The sequence below is a fragment of the Mya arenaria genome, chromosome 13 (assembly GCF_026914265.1).
Source record: "Mya arenaria isolate MELC-2E11 chromosome 13, ASM2691426v1".
NCBI lineage: Eukaryota > Metazoa > Mollusca > Bivalvia > Myida > Myidae > Mya > Mya arenaria.
The window spans coordinates 6,712,781-6,733,079 of NC_069134.1; the positions used below are offsets into that span (position 1 = coordinate 6,712,781).

Below are 20,299 nucleotides of genomic sequence, written 5' to 3' on the forward strand. Positions count from 1 at the left end.
AAGACATATATCATTGTTGTGTACGTTTAATTACCGAAATACGACGATAATTATCGAAATACACAAGACATTTATCGAAATATGCCTTTTATACAATTTTTGTTTGTTTTTTTACTTCAATATATGTTATAAATACTTTACCAACCTCAATTTTTCGGCTCCGATTTTGACATTTTTCCGCTGCGTCCTATCTTATATATTAAGGGGTTTTACCCGTTTTCTCAACGATATTTTTGTCTGCGTCCTATCTATGCTAGCGTCCTATACATGATATAATACGGTATACTCTATGTCCTATATGCAGCACTCCATTGTGAATAAAGACTAAGTGTGACCTTGACCTTAGAGGTAGGGACACAGGTCTTGCACGCGACACGTCGTCTTGGTATGTGGAACACATGTGGCAAGTTATTTTAAAATCTGTCCATACATGGGAAAGTAACAGCCCGGACATGACAACCTATACTCTATGTCCTATATGCAGCACTCCATTGTGAATAAACACTAAGTGTGACCTTGACCTTAGAGATAGGGGCACGGGTCTTGCACATACAATGGAAAGTTACAGCCCGGACACGACAACCTATACTCTATGTCCTATATGCAGCACTCCATTGTGAATAAACACTAAGTGTGACCTTGACCTTTGAGGTAGGGGCATGGGTCTTGCACGCAGCACGTCGTCTTGGTATGTGGAACACAAGTGGCAAGTTATTTTAAAATCTGTCCATACAAGGGAAAGTTACAGCCCGGACACGAGTTATTGAGCCGGACACACGGACGGATGGACGGATGGACGGACGGACAGACGGACGGACGGACGGTGCGATTTTAATATGCCCACCTTCGGGGGCATAAAAACATGAATGCCCCTGCATCCGAATGACAGCAAATAAGCCATTTCGCATTAATTGTTTGCGAGACAATTCAGGAGATATGTGGAAAATATTTAATACACGCAAGGTCCATATCGGATGAGTTATATACATATACGTAATCCAAGCATTGTGGTAAGCCCGAGGCTTGTACCCTGTGGTTCTTAGTGTTAAACAGGTATTCGCGTTTATATATATAGCGAATTTCAACCCCTTACAAACAACCTCAAGTTATCCACGATCAACGGTTTTCCACAGGTGAAGAAATAAAAGTGTTTTCACGAACGTGCATTCGCTGCAGTTTGGAACACTCAAGTACTGACATGTGTATGAGAGAAAAAACATTCCAGTACAACTATGCATCAACATTGTTAAAAACGAAATTTCATCACTAAATCAGTTATTTAACCATCTGTTTGACAACTACCAAACTTCTTTCGTCATGGGAATCTCTCATGTAGGGCCACAGTAGAGGTAATATCAAGTATGAATCTTAAATTAAGAAATTTAATTTTATATTCAATATATCACATTCACTATGAATATACACTTGTAGAGTAAATATCCGCAAAGACAGATGTAGCTAAGCCTGCTATTGATGTTCAAGTCTCATTCATCAAATGAAGCTGATAAAATTGTTTATTGATGCCCTTTCATTCTCATAAAATACCCACTTTTGTGGTGTTTAAGAAACAATGCTTAACACAGAAATAAATACATTATGATTGAACCATTTTGTTGCCATGCAATTTTGTGCTTTAATTTAAAACAAAACTAGGAAAATCCATAGACCCTTCTGTAAAAGTAATGTTCTTCATGTTTTTACTTTCTGGCAATTGTTTAAATGAAAAGTAACTAAACTTAACAGTTTAATGGAAGGTCATGAATGCCATCCATGACATAAAATATCTACCACTGAAATTTAGGGTTAATGCAATACTACTACTTGTAAACGTCTGCTTGTTGATATTTCTCTGTCAATCAGAATTTTCCTTGTCAATAGAATGATAAATCATTAACACAATAGGATAAAGCACAACGCCCATATCTATTAAATAAGATCTCTTATTTTAAAGATTTGCTTTTTTATATCCAAAATATCAATTATTTTCTAAGGATTTCACTTATATGGTTGTAATCACTCTAGTTATACATCTTGCTGGACTAGACGCCATGACGCGCTAAAGTTTAGAGCCCCCCCCCCATACACCAATATGAGAGTCCAGTCTAGTTATGAACCAGCAGTTGCCCTTTACAAGGCAAGGGTTTGATAATGGCTGCATTCATTCCATGTCCTGTACTAGACCAGCATTCATGAACACACTGGCTTGTCAATAGAAGCCCATAGTAACATGTCTATCAAAACACAGGGTCCCATCCTCACACTCTGTTCTTCATTTTCTTCAGTAAATGTGCTGTTGTGGACTCTAATGCAGCCTTTCGCTTTCTCTGCAAACAGAAATATGAAGCATGTTAATAACTAAACTATCGAACCACATTTTGTTTCTAATCATTCAACAATCCATCCAGGCTTACATACGAGTATTTTTCAATATGCAGTCAACAGTAATTTTATACTGCAAAGTTGCAAACCATGACATACCTTTAAAACTTAATTAACAAATTAACTTCTGTAAGATTTTCTTTTTTAAGCCATTTTCTCATATTTCACTGATGTACAATACAGCAAAAAACACACTTTACCTTACAAATATATATTTAGCAACATAAAGAAGTACCAATTGTAAGAACCCCCCCCCCCCCCCCCCCCCCAACTAATAATGGTGTCTAATATCTGAAAGCTGTTGGACAAATTCACATTCACACAAAAGTTCTGGTAATGACTATTTTTTTTGTTGTGAGTTTCAAACTCATCATTGTTCAACACTACTTTATTCTTAGTTTTTGAAACATCATATAACCGTCAAAAGATAACTGTGTTTTTATAACACTGATTGATTTTATGTAAAATTTCATTAAAAAAATAAGAAAGTGACAAATATCACTGTATTTGTTATTACATACTATTTGTACTTGGTGGTAATATGTTATCAGACAAATATCTCTAGAACTGGATGCACCTTATCATCCAGTACAGCACAGAACAACAGTACAACAGTACTTACATTAGGAGTAAGTGTGCCTACGACGTCAATGTTGTCCCTGCTGTGTTCATCATCTCCCTGTCCGATGTCCAGTAGCGGGTCTGGGGTCTCTGGCAAGGGCACATCGGGCGTCTGAAACAGGTAACATTGTAAATATTTGTATTCATGAATGTACAGCATAAATCAACCTTATAGAATCTCATCAATTCCATAAAATTTCTATTTGAAAACACTTACAAGTACATAAGTGCAATATTACAGAGGTAAAGCCAGTTGTTCTTATCAATAATCCTTGGAGAAACACTAGAGATTGCTTTTTTGAAAAAGCCTTTGTCTACCCCATTATGGTCGTAGCTTCAATGATAAACATGAAATTTGAATATTTGGATTGGAGATGAACCAATAGTGACCTTGAAGTTTGGCCTATAGATTCACTGGTATTCATCAAGGTCACCGTGACCTTGACCTTTGACCTACTGATATAAAAATCAATAGAGGTCATCTACTTGTCATAACTAACTGGCATACCAAGTATGAAGTACCTAGGTGCATGCGTTCTTTAGTTATTGAGAGGAAATGAAGTATGACATACAGACCGACAGGGCAAAAACAAAATGTCTCCCTATGAATGGGGAAGACAGAATTAGCACCTAGGAGAAATTTCAACAGTAGTAATGCATTATTGAAAATCTGTCCTAAGTATGAAATTCGAGGGGTGAAAGCGAAAAGGTTCTATCTGCTTCGTTATTTAATGTCACTTAGAACCTTTTCGCATTCACCCCTCGAATTGCTCCTATGAAATTCTTGATGGAACAGCCCCTTGGTTAACAAATATAAATAAGTGTACCTTTCCCGGGTTGAGAACCTCATACTGATGTTTCAATGTCTCAAGCTCGTAGTCACATGAAGCGAGGGCTAGCTTGAGTTCATACAATAACACAATGTCCTGGCGAAGCTCGTTAAAGTGACTGGTGATCTCCTCAGTTGGCATGGGGTTGTACTCTGTAATATTAGACATTCAATATTTTATATTCAGGTAACCAGGAATTCATTTTCTTCTAATTAATTCTATGTATGATGGAATTTGAAGCTGTTTACAGTATATTGATGTTGTACTCCAAAGTTTATCGCATGTAACTAAGGTAGCAATAGATACCTTTATCTTGGAATCTGAATACATACATGCATCTAACAATCTTCTATCAAGTTACAGTTGAACACCGCTATTCCCGATTTTACTCCTTCTTTGTTTAACTAAATTTTTGGTCTTTATTTCAAAATCGCTATTCTGAAATACCACTATTCCGAAGTAAATATTACGGTCCCGATTTGTTTTTTCACACCTATCAATTTATCAATTCTTATTTCGAATTTGATCGTGTCAAAGTTTTTTCACACCATACTGCGAATCCACTCGAGCATCAGCTTGAGGTGACAATGGAGCACAATAAGCGCTTGTTAAAAGAATGACATTGAGCACACGTATGTTACAAACATTGATTTCAGAAAATGAGTGATTCATTTAGGTGATGTAGTGTGTATATAATTGCTGGTTTACACAATCTGAATATCATTCGAAAATGTCTATCTCATCTGATTCAAACAATCCGAATGCATACATGTGCTATCATTTTGTTTTAAATATTTTATGTTGTTTTAATAAAGAAGTATAAAAACGAATTATTTGTCAATTATTAAACGCTAAATCAACAAATATTTTTGTATATACAAAAGATAACTCAAACCTAGTGTATGGTATTGGTAACGTGTAACCGACATATTCATGACTAAGTATTTCACGTCATCTTTAATTCGCGAACGCTGTCATTTGCGGAAAATTGTTAATCCGAAACACCGCTATTCCGAAGTAATTTATTAGGTCCCTACAATTTTGGATTAACGGTTCAACTGTATATTCTACATGGCACTCCATAAAATACATGTTAGTTAAGATGAATGTTATCTCAGCTATGCCTAGTTAGTAAGTTAAAGATGAATGTAATCTCAGCTATAACTAGTTAGTAAGTTAAAGATGAATGTTATCTCAGCTATGCCTAGTTAGTTAGTTAAAGATGAATGTTATCTCACCTATGCCAAGTTAGTAAGTTAAAGATGAATTTTATCTGACCTATACTTTGTTTGTAAGCTAAAAATAAATGTTATCTCACATATGCCTAGTTAGTAAGTTAAAGATAAATGTTATCTCACCTATGCCAAGTTAGTAAGTTAAAGATGAATTTTATCTGACCTATACTTTGTTTGTAAGCTAAAAATAAATGTTATCTCACATATGCCTAGTTAGTAAGTTAAAGATTAAATTTATCTCAACTGTGCCTAGTTTGTAAGTAAAAGATGAATGTTATCTCACCTTTGCCTAGTTAGTAAGTTAAAGATGAATTTTATCTCAACTGTGCCTAGTTTGTAAGTTAAAGATGAATTTTATCTCACCTATGCCTAGTTAGTAAGTTAAAGATGAATTTTATCTCACCTATGCCTAGTTTGGTATGTTATCTCAAGTATGCCTAATTTGTAAGTTAAAGATGAATATTATCTCACCTATGCCTAGCTCTTCCAGCACCTGTTCTATAGCTTTGGTCTTCTTCTGGCCCAGAGAGGCCGGCAACTTCATCTGAAAGAGAAATTACAACATGAAGCTACTGCCAGAAATCAGAAGACTTATAATAATGCAGCTTATTAGAGACAATATTAGCTAGTTGAGCTATATTGTAAATAAGCAAGTATCTATGACTGATTTCAACGAGTATTCCACATGAACATGCATTTACAAAAACTATGACAGATTTGAACCAGTATATCACATGTACATAGGTATAGGAAATGCGTGACAAATTTGAACCAGTATGTCATATGCACATGTGTACAAACCTTGAAAGATTAAAACCAGTATTCCACACGTACATGGGTGTACATATACATTTCCAGATTCGAACCAATATTCCACATATGCCTACATGCGTGTATGAAAACCATTAATCTTTAATTCCAACATTTGTATTTAATCGTACAGTAATTAGACTGCTTTATAGTTGAATGGTGCATTCACAAATACATGATTGAAGCCATATTCCAAGATAAACTAACGATCAATTTTTTACATATTTTATGAGGTCACAAGAATTTGCTAAATGATATTTAAATATTTTATGGGACTGTAAAATTAATTCAGCTTCCAAAGGACTAATACTGTTATTGCACATCATTATAAATGTAGTGCAAATTTATATCAAAACAATATTAAAGTACCTTTTGACTTCTAACAAATGCACCCGGTTGCTTGAAGTCTGGGAACTTTATGCCTGTCGTCTCTGTATTTTGCTGTAACAAAAAAATATAATTCAACATAAAACCATACCCTTTCTGACCCAATTTGGTGATGATTGGAATAGGCTCCTAAAGCTATTCACCAAACAACATACTGGGTAACACCTGCCCGACCGTTTGCAGCAGGTGAAACTATGATACATCCCACTCTATAAACGCCGTTTATTTTTCCCAAATATATGGTGACTAGGCGCATAATACTTTGAATAGAAATTGTAAATAATGTTCAATACTTTTTATGTGCCCGTTTATTAAACGGGCACATAAAAAGTATTGAACATTATTTACAATTTCTATTCAAAGTATTATGCGCCTAGTCACCATATATTTGGGAAAAATAAAACCCTACGTGGGAATCACTCAAGACCAATATATAAGTTGTTGTGAAATGTTCAGGATAATTGAATGTACGTGAAAGGAAGGAGCACTATTGTGTAACTCTTTGAACCAAACAGGCATAATCTTAACAAAACAGGCTAATCTCTAAAAGCCGTTTTGGAACTGAAACATACTGCTGTTGATTCCTTGATGTTTTTCTGTGTTTGTGGGAACTTCTTGCTGGCCTTCTTCTTGTCATTTTTGCGAGCATCAATGTTTGTGTCGGCAGCTGTAATGAGTTTCTGAAGGTCCTGGGTCTTTTTCTCACGCTCTTTTTTCCGTAGTTCAATCTTTTTCAGCTCTTCAATAAGCTTCTCCTCCTCCTCAACCTATCAACAAACAACACACAAAATATATGATATACAAAAGCAAGATTTCTTCACAAACTAATAGACAATATCACAGTTTGGGCAATAACACACAGCCATGAAAATTTCAGAGCTTTACCACATACACATTCCATGTGTATTGCATATATTTTAAAATTATGGTGACTTTTTATATCGTTTCTTAGGTTTGTTTTGAAAATTTGATTTTTCAAAGGATAAAAGAAACATTGTTTTTTAATACATCTTAGATCAAATAATAATGTGGTTGATTTTTTTAAGTTTTAACTGCTAACACAATGACAAGTATAAAAATACCTAGGGTATAACAATTAATTAAACAAGGCCTATGTCTTTAATACTTACCCCAACGCAGGGATTTCATATTAAACAATAGCTGTCACAGAGACAGCCCGCTCAACTATTACGATGCTTTTCAGTGTAAGGATTGAAAAGTTTTGACGAAACATGGATCACTGTAAAACTAGATTAGATTTCAATGCAATACATGATGTTTTTGCTGAGATATTAACATGAATGTGGTTATATGCAAAATTTTAACCAGAATTTCTAAGTCCAATAATAAAGGGTCATTATTTTTTGCAAAATACAGTTATCTAACTTGGTTATTCGAGTAGGTTGGGTGGTTGAGTACCATTGTATAAAGTCTCAATGCAATACATGAAGTAGTTGCTGAGATATTAGCATATGTGTGCTAACATGCAAAACCTTCACCAGAATTTCAGAAGTTGCATAATAAAAGGGCAAAAATGATATAATATGCAAGATAGAGTTATCTTTCCTGATTAATTAAGAAGGTTGAATGGTTGGGAGCCTGTATATAAAGATTCAATGCAATACATGATGTATTTGAATTTCTGTCAAATAAAAAAGGGCCATAATTTGAATTTAATGCAAACTAGAGTTATCTTACTTAATTAGTTAAGTTATTGGATGGTTGAGTACCATTGTATAAAGTCTCAATGCAATACATCAAGTAGTTGCTGAGATTATAACCTATGTGTGCTTACATGCAAAACCTTAACCAGAATTTCTAAGTCAAATAATAAAGGCCCATTATTTACATAAAATTCAAATAAGTGTTATCTAACTTCATTAATTTAGTAGGTTAGATAGTTGGGAATACATATCTAAAGTTTCAATGCAATACATGATGTATTTACTGAGATAATGACTTAAAGGTGCTTGCATGCAAAACCTTAACTAAGGTGTGACGCTGACTCTTGGGTGAGTAGTATAGCTCTCCTTATTCTTTGAATAGTCGAGCTAAAAATGTTTTCCACTGTAAGTAAGAATAGCTCATAAAACTGACCTGTTCAGGTGTTCTATCAAACAGTTTGGTGAGCTGAAGTTTCCTTCGTCTTTCATGCTCGGCATCATAGGCTCGAACTTTTGGCTCTGTGCCCTGGGGTGCTCTCACCTGGATACATGGAAAACAAAAGAAGTATGCATCAGCATTTACATATTTAGAATTTTAGCTATGATTTCTTCTGATTAACAGAATGTGTCCAAAGGCCACAGGTATCCCTATTGCTCGTCTTTGACACAAAAGGACGGCCATTATATCTCCCACAGTCAGTGAATGTGCATTAAAATTACCTATTTAGGGGTGGGGGCATAAAAAGGCAATAGCAAATCTTATACCTATAAATATACCTAAATACAATATAGTTTCACCATAGTTTAATTTTTAGTTAAGATAATTAAGAAATACATTGACTTTGTCCCCAGGTGCTCAAGTTCACATGCAAACTAACATCTTTGTGAAGATAATGACTCTTAACTCAAATACTTTTTAGATAATACCATGCTCTGTATGCCTTTTTTTAATTATTGAGGGCCATAACTCTGCTGGGCACAGCCAGGAACAAAACCCAAGATGCACAACTGCACATGCTGGTTAACATTTAAAGTTGCATGGTCTCTTATTATCGAGATAGGGGTGACGCAAGATTCCATGCTTTATATGCAATTGTCCACTCATTCTAAAGGAATCACACATGCTTTACCAATTTACCAAGGTGCACAACTTAACATGCTGGTTAACATTCCAGGTAAATAGTAAAGATTTTCATATTTTTGGAGATATATCCACGACACAAGATTGCATGCTCTATGTGCCATATGTTCGCAAAGTCAAGGGCTGTAAATGTGCTTTAAAAGATATGAAAAGAAATGAACGATATGAACTTTGGTGTTTCCCTTACAATGTCTGTGAAAATCAATAACTTGACAATAATTACCTTAACCAGTTTGTTACAAATGTTGTAATATCGTTCCTTGAGGTCCTCGATGCTCCTGTTAGGGTATTTGTCCCGATCCCAGCGGTCGTACATCACAGCAAAGCGCAGGGCAAATCTCTTACACAGCTCAAACAAGTGATCAGTCTCCTGCCGCGTCCAGCTGTCATCATGCAGGTGCTGCTGGTACTCCAGATCAGAGTAAACAGGTACCTCGGCTTGCTGGGAACATAACAGATTACAGCTAACATCAAGTTCAAGTTTTAGATATAAATATTACAACCTATCAGTACACACGCATTTTTCCTGGCTGTGAATATTCACATATTCAACATGCTGAACTTTTCATTTAGTAATAGTATTCTATTAATTATATCGTAACATAAAAATGATTAAATGGCATACCGGTACTTGGTTACAGAGCCATGACCACATGCGTTAACATAGAATCCAGATTAAAGCTCTTAAGCAAACCATAGTAACATTTATGGCAATATGTGTATTTACCTTGTCGAACCTAGCGAAGGGGTAGTCCTTCCCCTCGTCAGCTACCCGTCTCCAGTGGTGAAAGATTGCCCCGTCCTTGCGGGCGGGGTTGGAGAAGGGCATCCACTTCCATGGCCGAACCCGACTACTCCCAATCTTGGCCTTCATTTGCTTGTAGCCCTGGTTGGTGTCTGTCGGTATCAGTGGCGGTGCATCCCTGTGTAGACAATGTTTATGACAATGTGGACAGTTTGTCTAAATTTTATGCATGTGTCTTACTCGCCCCACAATGTATTGCTAACAATATGCTTAGAAATACAATATGCTAAGAAAAACAGATTAAAGTATCAATGACAATAAGATGTTATAGCAGACTAACAATGGGCAATTTTTATCTGCTATACTTCTCCATTTAAAGTGTTTGCAGATCTGATAAATTATCAAGTTGAAATGTTAAACTATCCTTTCAACCTAAGGTCAGTATTCCATGTGCATGATGTTAGGATCCATTGATCGCATCAACATTTTTTAGCGGAAAACATATTCCATGTGTCCACCACAAAAAGAATACAGAAAACTGTAATTCTAAGTAGAAACATCCTCTGATAATCAAATAGTCAACAAATGTCCGTAGGATTAAAATGAACGATTTGATTTAATCTTTTGTTTTTCGGTAATGGCACAATACAAATGATGTAAAAGTGACCAATAATAAAAAAAAGTTGTATGAAAATTGAAACAGAATTGCTTCTGTATTATGAATGAACACATTTGTAAAAAGTGTAAAACTATTTGAAAATAACCACAAATAAGTTGATGTAACCATATAAATTAAACTACCGGTAGTAGACAAACCTGTCGGGTCACAAACCTTCAGCACTATTATGGCATTGATACAGCAACATTTTACATATCCTTTGATGCTTTGGACTACCAAAAGATATATATCAACCTTACAAGAAATATATAATATATATAAATGCATACAGGTTTTCAATATGATTTGAGAACGGATACACAGCCCTACTAAATTGTCTGCTGAAAGATGTTAAGTGGGATTGGATCGAATGCAGGCACATGGAATAGCCTCAACAGTATTAAACTGATTTGGTTTAAACGTACATGGACAGTGAGCTCATGAAATACCAACCAACCAAATTCTGGTCTGATGACTTTGATAAATAAAGTAGTTAAAGTATATATAAACATTCCAATATTTTTCAAAAAAGTTAATGCAAGTACTGATATGGTAATAGTAATATTTTTTATGCTAACATTAAGGCCAACTGGCAATGTCTAAAACTAGAGCTGTCACAGGAGTGACGAATACCCCCAAATGCCGCCTGGACACAGGAGTGGCAAACCATTCCTTTGAAAAGAGGCCATAACTCCAAGGTTACTGCACACTGCATCTTCTTTTATCATGCATGTATTGTTAAATCTGTTGGGTAATTTAGAAGTTACACTGCTGACAAGAAAAACTAGCCTTTCATGAGTTATCGTCCGGAAACCATTTTTCTATTTTTAGTAACAGTGACCTTGACCTTGGCCCCACCAGCCCCAATATCGAACTTGGCCTGTATCTTCTGATGTTACACCTGTGTACCAAAAATATTTCAAATCTGTCTAGCCTTTCATGAGTTATCGTCCGTAAACCGTTTTTCTATTTTTAGTAACAGTGACCTTGACCTTGGCCCCACCAGCCCCATATCAAACTTGCCCTGTATCTTCTGATGTTACACCTGTGTACCAAAAATTGTTCAAATCTGTCAAGCCTTTCATGATTTATCGTCTGGAAACCGTTTTTCTATTTTTAGTAACAGTGTCCTTGACTTTGGCCCTACCAGCCCCAATATCGAACTTGACCTGTATCTTCTGATGTTACACCTGTGTACCAAAAATTGTTCAAATCTGTCTAGCCTTTCATGAGTTATCGTCCGGAAACCGTTTTTCTATTTTTAGTAACAGTGACCTTGACTTTGGCCCCACCAGCCCCAATATTGAACTTGACCTGTATCTTCTGATGTTACACCTGTGTACCAAAAATTGTTCAAATCTGTCAAGCCTTTCATGATTTATCGACCGGAAACCGTTTTTCTATTAATAGTAACAGTGACCTTGACTTTGGCCCCACCAGCCCCAATATCGAACTTGACCTATATCTTCTGATGTTACACCTGTGTACCAAACCGTATCTTCTGATGTTACACCTGTGTACCAAAAAGTGTTCAAATCTGTCTAGCCTTTCATGAGTTATCGTCTGGAAACTGTTCTTCTATTTTTAGTAACAGTGACCTTGACCTTGGCCCCACCAGCCCCAATATTGAACTTGGCCTGTATCTTCTGATGTTACACCTGTGTACCAAAAATTGTTCAAATCTGTATAGCCTTTCATGAGTTATCGTCCGGAAACCGTTTTTCTATTTTTAGTAACAGTGACCTTGACCTTGGCCCCAACAGCCCCAATATCGAACTTGACCTGTATCTTCTGCTGTTACACCTGTGTACCAAAAATTGTTCAAATCTGTCAAGCCTTTCATGAGTTATCGTCTGGAAACCGTTTTTCTATTTTTAGTAACAGTGACCTTGGCCCAACCAGCCCCAATATCGAACTTGACCTGTATCTTCTGATGTTACACCTGTGTACCAAATGTTTTTTCAAATCTGTCAAGCCTTTCCTGAGTTATCGTCTGGAAACCGTTTTTCTATTTTTAGTAACAGTGACCTTGACCTTGGCCCAACCAGCCCCAATATCGAACTTGACCTGTATCTTCTGATGTTACACCTGTGTACCAAAAATTGTTCAAATCTGTCTAGCCTTTCATGAGTTATCGTCCGGAAACCATGAAAACCGACAGACCGACCGACGGACCGACCGACAAGCTCACTCCTATATACCCCCTCAAACTTCATTTGTGGGGGTATAATAAGCATCAATGGGATTAAAGCTTATTGTTCCAGTATCTGTATGTGTACATCTCTATAACACATGATACAACAGATGACAGCCTTTATCATGCAGTTAGAAAGCCACCAAACAACACCTACAACATAGAAGTGCGGCAGGCACATTGTCTGTACTGTGTCTTTATTGAGAAATGCAATGAGCTGTAAACCTCGTCCTCTAAGTCTAGAAGTCTATATGTACACAACATTAAAAGCAATTATGGTTCAATTATGTAAGTCATCAAGTCTTAATTGGAATTAAGCATGCAAAATAACATTGAAATACAAAATATAAAATAATGAAAGTCTGGAACTGATCATTTGAGAATCTGATTGTAGATTTCAAAAGGTAGTGTACTATGCCAATCTTTAACAACAAACTATAAAATTCTGCAGTGTACTGGAACTTTGAATGGGGGGAAGCACCAACATAACAGAACTGTCTAACAAAGAGGACTACTTACTTGTTACATGGAAACCTTCAAATGGGGGGAAAATGAGGAAAGTATTATAAGTGTCATGAAGAAAATGATGGTGGTCATCCATATCTTTACTTATAAGCAGTAAAATGGATAGACATCAAAATAACTGATATCATCTTATTTACACATATTTAAACGTACAAGTATCATAGCATGATCACTCATCATTCATCCATCATCGTTGCAATATAAGATACCTGTAAACAGAGGGGAACAGTAGAAAATTACACATAGGGGACTTCCATTAAAAGATTTTCTGATACACTGAGAACGGCATGATACAGTCGAACCCATTTGGCTCAAACTCACAGGGACTGGCGTTAATACCTCAAGTCTCGGGAAATTCGAGCCAAGCAGGAATTCAGTAGAAAGAAAATGGTCTGAGTCATCCAGTTTGAGTCAACGAGGAAATTGAGCCAAGCAGGAATTCAGTATAAAGAAAATGGTCTGAGTCATCCAGTTTGAGTCAACGAGGAAATTGAGCCAAGCAGGAATTCAGTAGAAAGAAAATGGTCTGAGTCATCCAGTTTGAGTCAACGAGGAAATTGAGCCAAGCGAGTTTGAGCCAACAGGGTTTGACTGTAAGTTAAATGAGAAAACTGTGACATGAAAGTTAAACAATTAAGTTACAAGTGTTTTGAAGAAGCATGAGTAAATGACTGAACTATGATTGTCTACACAGTTAAATGTGATGTACAAACAGAAAACACATTTGGTTTGGCTGTATGTTCCTGTATGTGCAGCTGGGAACAACTGCCTTCATACCCAACAAATTTAGAAAAATAATTTTCAATGTGATGGTTTCATAAAACAACTATGGAATAGTTTTCTTTCTTAACATTATCAATGCATTGTCTATTAAATTCAGTGGCGTAACTTAGCCATTTTTGATGTCACTTACAAGAAGCACAATCATTGGGCTAGTCACCTTTGCCCACTGATTTTTTAGCATTTTGAAAATTTGTATCATGAGTATGTGTTTCTCTTTTTTAACTGCTAGCACACATGAGCCTATACATGCCAATCTGGCTTGCTATCTACACACCTGAGAGTAGTAATGTCAACATGTGTTACATAGTGCTCATACAGGAACAGCAGACACCAAGTCTCCTAAAGACACTGGTTGCACAAGCCACAGTGTGCCCTTATAGTGACCCCACACTGAGTAGAGACCCACCTATTGTCTGTCCATAGCAGCCCCCATAGCTCCCTATGCATGCCCTCAGGACGCTTGAATGTGTTCACATCTGACTTTCGAGTGGGCTTCTTCTGTAATCAGATAAATATGATCAAAAAATTGTTCAGGGGGCCATTTTACAAATATTTAACTTATTTATTATTAAGGATTTAACGTATTCTGAAAACAAGCAATATGTATTTTGATTACTAAATCTATACATGATTTAGCATTAATATTGAAACAAAACAAACAGCTGGGAAAAAACTGCACTTAACATTTCAAACTTGTTGACTTGTGTACCTTTTTGTCAGAGTTCATGAGAGCATCCTTGGTGATAAATTCCTTCTCTGGCCGGTCCAGCTCCAAAATGTCCTTAACATCACTCATCGCTTCTCACACTGTATGGAGTACCTAATAAAAAGAGAGTCTGAAATAAAAAAAAATCGAAATTTATGCTTGACAAATTGGGCTTGTTTCAATTAACATTGAAGCCAAATAGATTTGTTTAGATTTGGAGTAACTCGTAAGTTTGATGATTACTTTATATTATATTTATATTTAGTTTTTACTGTAAGCATAATTGTGAATTTGTCAGATGAGGGAAATGGTGGCATTTATGGTAAATTCTTGTGTCTGATACGCAGGCAAATTAAACCTTTTTTATAATTGAAAATTTAACATCTGCTGTAAATGTGAACACTTTATTATTGGTTTGCTCTCAACAACATGACTTACTCCAAAGGACTTTTCCTGACGACGTCAAAATATGCTAGTTTAAATATGAACCAGTGAAAAGTTCCCAAAAAATATGTTTCAAAAGACTTCCTTCATAGTCTAACTATTTAAAGACCTATTCTGTCAGATTATTGCTTGTTGAGTATAGTTAGGTGATCAGCATATTGGCATTATTAACTAGAGATTGCTTTTTTGAAAAAGCGCATGTCTCCCCCATTGTGTGGTCGTAGGTGAGAAATAATCAATGATGGACATGAAATTGATCAACCTCCCTACCAAGTTTGGTGAACCTAGGTCAAACCATTCTCAAGATATTGAGCGGAAATGTTTTTTACATTGGGGGTCGCCGCGACCTTGACCTTTGACCTAGTGACCCCAAAAACAATAGGGATCTTCTACACCTCATGACCAACCTCCCTACCAAGTTTGGTGAACCTAGGTCAAACCGTTCTCAAGATTTTGAGCAGAAATGTTTTTTATATTGGGGGTCGCCGCGACCTTGACCTTTGACCTAGTGACCCCAAAAACAATAGGGATCTTCTACACCTCATGACCAACCTCCCTACCAAGTTTGGTGAACCTAGGTCAAACCGTTCTCAAGATTTTGAGCAGAAATGTTTTTTATATTGGGGGTCGCCGCGACCTTGACCTTTGACCTAGTGACCCCAAAAACAATAGGGATCCTCTACACCTCACGACCAACCTCCCTACCAAGTTTGGTGATCCTAGGTCAAACCATTCTCAATATATTGAGCGGAAATGTTTTTTACATTGGGGGTCGCCGCGACCTTGACCTTTGACCTAGTGACCCCAAAAACAATAGGGATCTTCTACACCTCATGACCAACCTCCCTACCAAGTTTGGTGAACCTAGGTCAAACCGTTCTCAAGATTTTGAGCAGAAATGTTTTTTATATTGGGGGTCGCCGCGACCTTGACCTTTGACCTAGTGACCCCAACAACAATAGGGATCCTCTTCACCTCACGACCAACCTCCCTACCAAGTTTGGTGATCCTAGGTCATGCGGTTTTCCAGTTATCGATCGGAAACGAAGTGTGACGTACGGACGGACTGACGGACTACCGGACTGACGGACAGGGCAAAAACAATATGTCTCCCCCAGAGAGGGGGAGACATAATAATGCACACACAAATATACATATTGTTGATTACAATGTGTCAAGAGTTTTTCTGAACTAATTAATATTACATTCTTCATCTCACACAAGGCTTCCATCACGTCTAAGGCTGATGCGCTTTGAAACTCAACTCATTCATGCCGAAATACTGGACATGCAGTAATAGTATTAGCTAGTAATTTAAGCAAACGGCATTTTTCATTAAAAAGACCTTGACTTGAAGAATCAATATGTATATTTTAATATACATATTGTACCACAAACTGTTTATAAATCCACATAAAACACATGTTTAACCTGAAAGCTTAAACAAACTGCATGTTAATCTGGCAGCTAATTTATCTGTCTTATGTATAGACTTGTACGTGGAATATTCTTACGACTACTGTCAGAGTTAGAATTTAGCTGCAATATGCACTCACATATATTATTCTGAGTGGTTTCAGTGCATACTCCCAAAATGACATAACACACCAGGGCTTCCATTAAGAATTTGAAACTGGAAGTATGAACTTCCTGTCAATCAATTTTGGAAGTTTTATACTGAAATGTGGAAGTTTATGTCTCCTGCATACAATATCTTTTTCAATTATTTTTCAACAAGTATATAATAAAAATCAAATAATTTGCAACTTTAACTTGATTTTTGATATGGCAAATCCTTCACGTACAAATTGTTTAGTATCAAAAGTGGGTAGTTGTTCCGATCAGGATTCCGGGTTAAAGCATATAGCGTCTATAAAATATCATAAAAACAAGAAATATTACCAGATAATGTTATTTTATATTAGTTCCGTACACAAAAAATAAATATCCAACTTATAATTATGAGTTTGACGGCTTTTCTTCATTTCATTCTGTCAAAACATAACAATATATACATGAAGGGCACCTGCAAGGCTCTAGGGCACAGTTTTAAATCGCTCGGCACAGTTTTAAATCGCTCGGAACATTTCGGCCATGGCCGAGTTGTTACGATTGTATAACGAGGTCTATCTCGAAGCTTTGTCGGAGGAGGCCGAGTTATTACGATTGTATCGAGTTGTTCCCCTTCGTATGATTGTTGTCTGTGTCAGTCAACTTTCGTTTTATTGGAAAGGTAAACAACTTTTTTTAATGCATTAAATGCTTGTTTAGTGCAAAATAACATTTCACTTACATGGTGAAATATGAATATAACTCTTTATGATCAATTTCAACCATAAAATACTTCATTTAAAACAATTTCAATATTTTTAAAACACCCCCGTTTTTTGCACATTCCCGTTTAGACGTTAGGGATTGGAAGAATCCCGTATAACACGTCTATTATTTTAGACTAATATGGTACCCAGGGTTTCCGCCAGCCCAAAATGGGAATGTGTGAAAAACACCACTGTCGTAATTGCGACCTACATCCCTTTAATCATCTATGAACGCAAAGTAAACAATAAGTGTTAATTGATTTCGGTAACATAAATCATGTGTCGTTTTATTTTGTTTCTTAATCCAGAGTCCGTTTGTTAACCAATTATTAAATTGTAACTGAGAACCGTGTTAAAATATCTGTGTTATTATAAACAATGGTTATGCTATGTCGTCGTATGTAATTGAGTCGCGTTCCCGTCTTTAGTTTAGTGTAAAGTTATATTTTGTGTTGCTTATTATTAAACTTTGATTATTTTATCGTTCTTTTAATTTATTTAGAAAAAAGATAAATAAATCTGAAAATACACATTACATTCCCTTTAAGTTATTATTTAGCCCACCCGGCTTTAAAAATATTAGCTGTTGCAGCTTTAAATACGAATACACCCACGAGTAGTCGCTTTGCTCCGGGCTCTTTTGTGTTCCAGCATGCAGCGTGCAGACTATGCGAATGTCCGTCGGACAGTCGGACATGTCCGGTATATTTCCATTTTGACCGGCGAAACTTTTGTTTTGGTCGGTCACAATGTCCGGTGAAAAATTACAGTCAGCACCGTTTAATTTTCGGAAAATTTACTTTCAGTTTCTAAATAAATGTTCAGAGTTATTTTTAACTATTATATCATGATTATTCAGCGTGTTAATCCGTGTATCACTATTTGTAAACCCCGTTTCGACATGTTTCCGTAAAAGCCGATAAAACGCGTAAGGTTCCGATTTCAGCTCGTACTCTAATACTTTTATTTTACGGAAATGTTCGGAAATTACAAAATTCCGTATGTATTTATTTTCGGCGAAGTGGTTCCCGGCAATCGTTTTAATTTAGATATGATGATTAATATACCGAGCTGACTTTCTTTCCGCTCTGTTTAACTTTGCCAATAACAAGAAATCTACTTTCGTTTTTGCATAAATGTTGTGCCTGAGTTTGACTTGTAGTACAATTCGTTACATTTTATAACCGTGCTGTATCTTTAATTTAAAGATGAATTAAAAGAGTAAGATCTAGCATGGGTAGACGAACCAGATATGAGTGTTTTTTTTTGGGAGGCAAGGGAAGAAAAAAATTATGACATAAGATCCGAATATTGATTTTTTACATGATATTTAGCTTTTTTGTAATTTATTATAGAACTGTAAGACAAGTCTAACCAAAAAGATCTAAACCTGTTATAATGGGGATTTACAAAACTTATTTAAAAAAGAGGCTTAAAATCAAGTTTTAAGCTGATGTAACCGAATACTGTTTGTAACATTGCGACAGGTAAAAATTTGTTGCGACAGGTAAACTTAAGGTGTTTACCTGTCGCAATGTCCTGTGAAGAAGAAAGTTTTCGCGTTGTCTGAGCGTGCTTTACACGTTTTGCTGTGACGTCAACGGTGTCAATAAAAATAATACCCGCACTAAACGAAACATGAGTCGATCGATATCGTCGGAAAACTTGAGAAATACCAATAATTAATGAAGAGAACCCAACAAATATGTTTAATGTTAATCGGACTTGAGTTGGTAATTCTAAATCATAGGAACATAACTGTAAACTTGTTTAAAATGCAGGAAATTGCACCATTTTGGATACGAAAATTTAAAAAAATCGACGTCAGGAGGGGACACCCCTCCCAAACCCTCCGACATGCCTTATGAAATTCCTGGCAGAAACCCTGGTACCATGCCGGCTAAGCTCACAATTACACGTCTGGTAAAAGCAATTTGCTTGTTGTTTTTCTATGAAAAGTTATATATATTAAGTAAAGCTTAGACATTGTTATTTCTGACTTGCCGACTTAAAATAAAATTTATCTTATCTTATCTTATCTTACCTCAACTGTTTAAGATACAGGCTAAAAATGTCTACAAAATTATGTACACAAATGCCTGTGATCTAAAATAGTAGAATGTATAACCTATAAACGTATTTCGTTTTCAAAACAAACGGTAAAACAATATTAAAGCTAAGCATTTGTTAGATCAATAACATACAATTTACTGTAAAGGATAAAGCTTACCTCCCCAAAACAGCAATAAAATTGTAGAAATATCGCAGTAAATTAATTATAATCCCGGTCGATAAGCGCTTGCTTAGTAAAACGAGCACCGCACTAATCGTACCAACTCGGCCATCTCCGGCAAGTTCTGTTTCAAACTCCGCGCAGTGTTACTTCCCTTGCAGTACAGTAATCACTGCCTTCACAAATATCACGTGATGATAGAAACGGCACGTGATTGCAATTTACAAAATGGACGGAACACCTTTAAAAGAAATTCCAGCAACATGTTTCATTTGTTTAGAAAATAAACGATTTTATTCCATAAAAGGAAAAAATGCAAAACGTTCGATACATGTCTGAATAGCTAACAACACATCCATGTTGATATTGTAATTTGTAAATCCTACTTTCAATTTGAAAAAAGACCGAACATTTCCGAATGTTTTTTTTAATTGTTATTTTTTTATAAAACATATTATGCCTATCAACTGGCGTAAAGTAATTATTTAAGAAAGGATATAAGAATAAATATATATGATTAAAAAAAATGCCATTAAAAGTTTTCATCCAATTTTGGATGAAAATCTTGTGGTGGCAGTGATTACTGTACTGCAAGGGAAGTAACACTGCGCGGAGTTTGGTTCTGT

General features: G+C 36.0%; 1 protein-coding gene across 3 annotated transcripts; it reads right to left on the minus strand.

Annotated features, from left to right (window-relative positions):
* Window positions 1-1,362: 1,362 nt before the first annotated feature.
* Window positions 1,363-20,245, minus strand: LOC128213428 (DNA methyltransferase 1-associated protein 1-like). Of its 3 annotated transcripts, none has more exons than XM_052919110.1 (13): window positions 19,671-20,245; window positions 14,682-14,792; window positions 14,379-14,470; window positions 13,184-13,198; window positions 9,795-9,990; window positions 9,291-9,509; window positions 8,360-8,467; window positions 6,835-7,029; window positions 6,245-6,316; window positions 5,537-5,609; window positions 3,828-3,982; window positions 3,002-3,112; window positions 1,363-2,324 (listed from the first exon to the last, which is right to left on the minus strand). In XM_052919110.1, exons 2-13 carry the CDS (start codon window positions 14,766-14,768, stop codon window positions 2,256-2,258), a joined length of 1,392 nt encoding a protein of 463 aa, XP_052775070.1. In that variant the 5' UTR covers window positions 14,769-14,792; window positions 19,671-20,245; the 3' UTR covers window positions 1,363-2,255. The 3 variants fall into 3 exon arrangements, with proteins under 3 accessions (XP_052775070.1, XP_052775069.1, XP_052775071.1); XM_052919109.1 differs by having other exon boundaries at window positions 14,682-14,808; window positions 19,671-20,243; XM_052919111.1 differs by lacking the exon at window positions 13,184-13,198 and having other exon boundaries at window positions 14,682-14,808; window positions 19,671-20,241.
* Between the last annotated feature and the right edge of the window lie 54 nt (window positions 20,246-20,299).

Coding starts and splice junctions, on each gene's coding strand:
- LOC128213428 (XM_052919110.1), bottom strand. CDS start 14,768: ATGAGTGATGTTAAGGACATTTTGGAGCTGGACCGGCCAGAGAAGGAA. Junction 5,610..6,244: donor CATTTGTTAGAAGTCAAAAG/GTACTTTAATAT, acceptor TTTCTCTTTCAG/ATGAAGTTGCCGGCCTCTCT. Junction 3,983..5,536: donor GCTGGAAGAGCTAGGCATAG/GTGAGATAATAT, acceptor CTAATATTACAG/AGTACAACCCCATGCCAACT.